Below are 3,619 nucleotides of genomic sequence, written 5' to 3' on the forward strand. Positions count from 1 at the left end.
GGGGGCAGGGGGCGAGTAGGCTTTCCCTACCCCCATATCCTACTCTTATTTTGTCCCCCATACCTGCTTACATGCCTGTCTAATTTAAAGCAGGGTCAGGGTCAGGAAATTCCTGCTACAAGAGCTATCTCCATACCCTACTCTTTTACCCATTAAGAGTTTAAAAAATGCTTGTAACATTATCAAATCTCGAAGAACATTTCATTAAATTAATTAAAAAATTAAACAACATAACTATTAATATGTAATTAAAACAAATAATTTTTTCAATGTCAAATCTAAACTCTAATAATAACAAGCCAAAGTCTAAAAACTAAATCCAGACCCGAACATGTGTAACATTATATGTAATTAGGGCAGGGGTGGGGACAGGGGAGCTTTCCCACCGCCGCCCACCTCCAAATCGGGGGCTAATTCTTGCCCCCAACACCCGCCCCCACCCTCATTTTATGTCCTCATACCCGTCTTTTAATGGCGGGTACTCGCAGGTAAGATTACCATTCCTAGTTGGCAAAGCCCCGCACATGGCACACAAGGCCTTGCACCCTGAGACCATGAAGCATGGGCACAAAGCCCCGCACATGGCGGGCAATGCCCTAAACATGGCGCTCAAGGCCCCACGCATGGTGCGCAACAGCCCGCTCAAGGCACGCAAGGTCCCACTCAAGGTCTTGTGCGCTAGGAGCATGGACGCTAGGCCTGAACGCAGACTTGGTTGTACGCATGGCCGCATACTCACGGATGCAAGCCGCGTCCTACGCAAATCTTTATTTACCATTTAAAACCATTGAAATAGTGTAGAAAACTTTTAGAAGCATTCTTCAATTAAGTTAGACACCACATATACACATTTAAGCATTTACCCAGACAGTTGGAGTGCAATATTGTATAAACATTGAAAATTTGGTAAAAAGGTAACCTGTTCTTGGCCTTCGTTGCATGGAGGCGGTGGCAGCATAAGCGGCGGCAGCGGCGACGGCGATGGATGTGGCAGATGTTGGTCCAGTACAAGATATCACGAAATGGACCAACTCACAACATTGTAAATCTAGCATCTTCCTGAGAACAAAATCCAAAATGGACAACATTTCTATATGCACCTATCATGAATCCACCTCGTTGCAAAAGAAGGATTAGAAAGAAAACGAGAACAATAACAATATACAAATAGAGGTAAATTAGATGAGTGTAGGAAAGGGGAAGAGTAGATAAACAGAATATCTGAAGTCTCTAGAATACGTCTCCCTCTCTCATCACACAGAAAGATCACGCTTAGCACCTAATATATTGTTATTCTAAGCACATGGAAAGTTCACGCTTAGCACCTAATATAAATTTGACGAGAGAGAGAGAGAGTTTGTTCTATATAATAAAGTTTGATTGTTGATCCAAGCCTCCGCTTTAAATAATATATATGTCGCGTGTATATACACGTTTATGCATATAAGTTTGACAACATCAGTATATATAAGTTTGACGAGAGAGAGAGAGAGAGAGAGAATGGCAGGGAATCAGTGCTGCTCTAATCCACCAGTTATGGATCCAGGCAGCGGCGAAGGCAGCGTTGAAGAACTGGGAGGGCTCAAAGTTTACACCTCTGGTTCCCCCAGCTCCAAAATGGCCGTTATTCTCATCTCTGACGTTTTTGGTAACTACGCATCATACTTCCATTAAGTTTCTCCTGAAACTAGAATTTTTTTTTTCCTTAACTCTCATGTTGGTTAAGAAGAAAGTTAAAAATAATAAATAAGTATGATGATGATGATGATAACAATAATAAAACCCTCACTTTCTCTCCCTTTTCTCCCATTTGTTTCTCCGTTTTTCTCAACTTATGTCAAGTTGCTTGTTATTTAGGCATCTCTATGTGTTTTTTTTCCTGAATGTTTGTAAACTTTACGCGTTTGGTTTTTGAAATTACTGCAGGATATGAGGCCCCAAACATAAGGTATGTTGTATTCAAAAAGATACCTAACACGATTAGTTAGCCGCCATTGCAAAAAATTAGATAAGTGATCTGAATCTATTAACTTATTGAATTATGAGCTATTTTCCTAGTAAGCTAATCTTCATGTATATTTAAAAAAAAAAAAAAAAAAAAAAAAAAAGAGAATAAATTTTCACAAAAAAAACTGCTACAAAACTGCTTTCTGTTTGAAAGGATGGTGGCCGACAAGGTTGCGGCTTCTGGATTCTTTGTTGTTGTTCCTGACTTCTTCCACGGCGATCCTTTTGCATACAGCAATAATAAACCTCTAGCAGTTTGGTTAAAGGATCACGGAACAGTAAGAGATTGTTTTTTTTTTTTTTTTTTTGAGTAAAACTAAAAAAAAAATTTAAACTCAAGTTACAACTTTATTTAAGTTTATGTTCTTTTGTAAAATTTAAGTTTAAACTTAAGTTTTAACTCAAATTTTAACTTGAGTTTGGGGTTAAAATTTGAGTTTAAGTTTTCATTTTAACTCAAGTTTTTAAATTCAAACTCAAGTTAATGAATAATATTTTTTTTATTATTAAAAATGTCATAATTTTTTTATTTTAATTTCGATTGAGATGATTTTTTTCTTTACGTTTACAACAAAAAGACAATAAAACCCCACCCATGTACCCTATTAAAATTTTTCATCATCATTGTATTTTTTATTAAAATACTATCTAAATATAAATTTAAGTTTTGACCCACCTAAACACAAACTCAAATAGATTCACAATTTAAATCATAACTCAAATGTGCATATTCAAACACAAACTCAAGTTACAACTTTAACTCAAATTATAACTTAAATTCAACTCAAGATTTACACTCAAGTCACCATAACTTAAAAATGTAACTAAACAAGTCCTAAGTTTTCTGATACTTGAATTTTTCTTAATATAACTCGGCCAAAGAGCTTCAAATATAGTAGATTTCTATGTTACTGTGTGTGTGTGTGTGTGTGTGTGTGTAAGTTGTTGATTATGTGGAACATACGTTTTTCTAACAGGATAAGGGATTCGAAGAAGTGAAACCTGTGGTTGAAGCTCTGAAATCTAAGGGTTTCTCTTCACTTGGGGCCGCAGGCTTCTGTTGGGGTGGTCAGTTGGGTTTTGCTCCTACTTACCCCTTTTTGTTTTTTGTTTTTTGTTTTTTCACAGATAACTTTTTTAGATCTCTGTTTTTAATTTGTGTTCCTTCATCTATTGCTTAGTACTGGTTTTGTTAAGATAGTAAAAAGTTCGATTGACTTACTTGTTCCAATCAGTTGTATATGTAGTTTCCCCCATTTGATAAATTGTATTTTATAGATTGTTAGTAATTGGAGGTATAAACATTTTGTTTCTTTTCAGCCAAGGTTGTAACTGAAATTTCAAAGTCTAAATCTATTATTCAAGCTGCTGTGCTCTTGCACCCTTCCTTTGTCACATTGGACGACATTACAGGTAACGATTTCAGTGGCATTTAGAAATCATATGCCAAAATAACAACAACAGCAGCAAGAAACAATAATAATCCTTTATAAATTGTATTTTTATTGTTTTAACTATAAACAGAAATAGAAAAGTGAGGTATATATCCATGTCAGCCAGTATTAACAGACCAGTAATAAAAAGGTTGCTTGAAATGAACTACTGTCTACCT

At 35.9% G+C, this 3,619-nt stretch overlaps 1 protein-coding gene across 1 annotated transcript in view; it reads left to right on the forward strand.

Moving 5' to 3' along the window:
* The first annotated feature begins 1,195 nt into the window (after positions 1 to 1,195).
* LOC21394889 (endo-1,3;1,4-beta-D-glucanase) overlaps positions 1,196 to 3,619 on the forward strand; it is a 5,483-nt gene continuing 3,059 nt past the window's right edge. The window contains exons 1-5 of the mRNA XM_024168793.1: positions 1,196 to 1,648; positions 1,927 to 1,948; positions 2,162 to 2,285; positions 2,985 to 3,075; positions 3,328 to 3,420. Of these exons, the coding sequence (XP_024024561.1) occupies positions 1,438 to 1,648; positions 1,927 to 1,948; positions 2,162 to 2,285; positions 2,985 to 3,075; positions 3,328 to 3,420 (541 nt within the window). The 5' untranslated portion in view covers positions 1,196 to 1,437. The remainder of the gene's footprint in view (positions 1,649 to 1,926; positions 1,949 to 2,161; positions 2,286 to 2,984; positions 3,076 to 3,327; positions 3,421 to 3,619) is intronic.

This window comes from Morus notabilis, unplaced genomic scaffold (genome assembly GCF_000414095.1).
Source record: "Morus notabilis unplaced genomic scaffold, ASM41409v2 Scaffold453, whole genome shotgun sequence".
Lineage (NCBI taxonomy): Eukaryota > Viridiplantae > Streptophyta > Magnoliopsida > Rosales > Moraceae > Morus > Morus notabilis.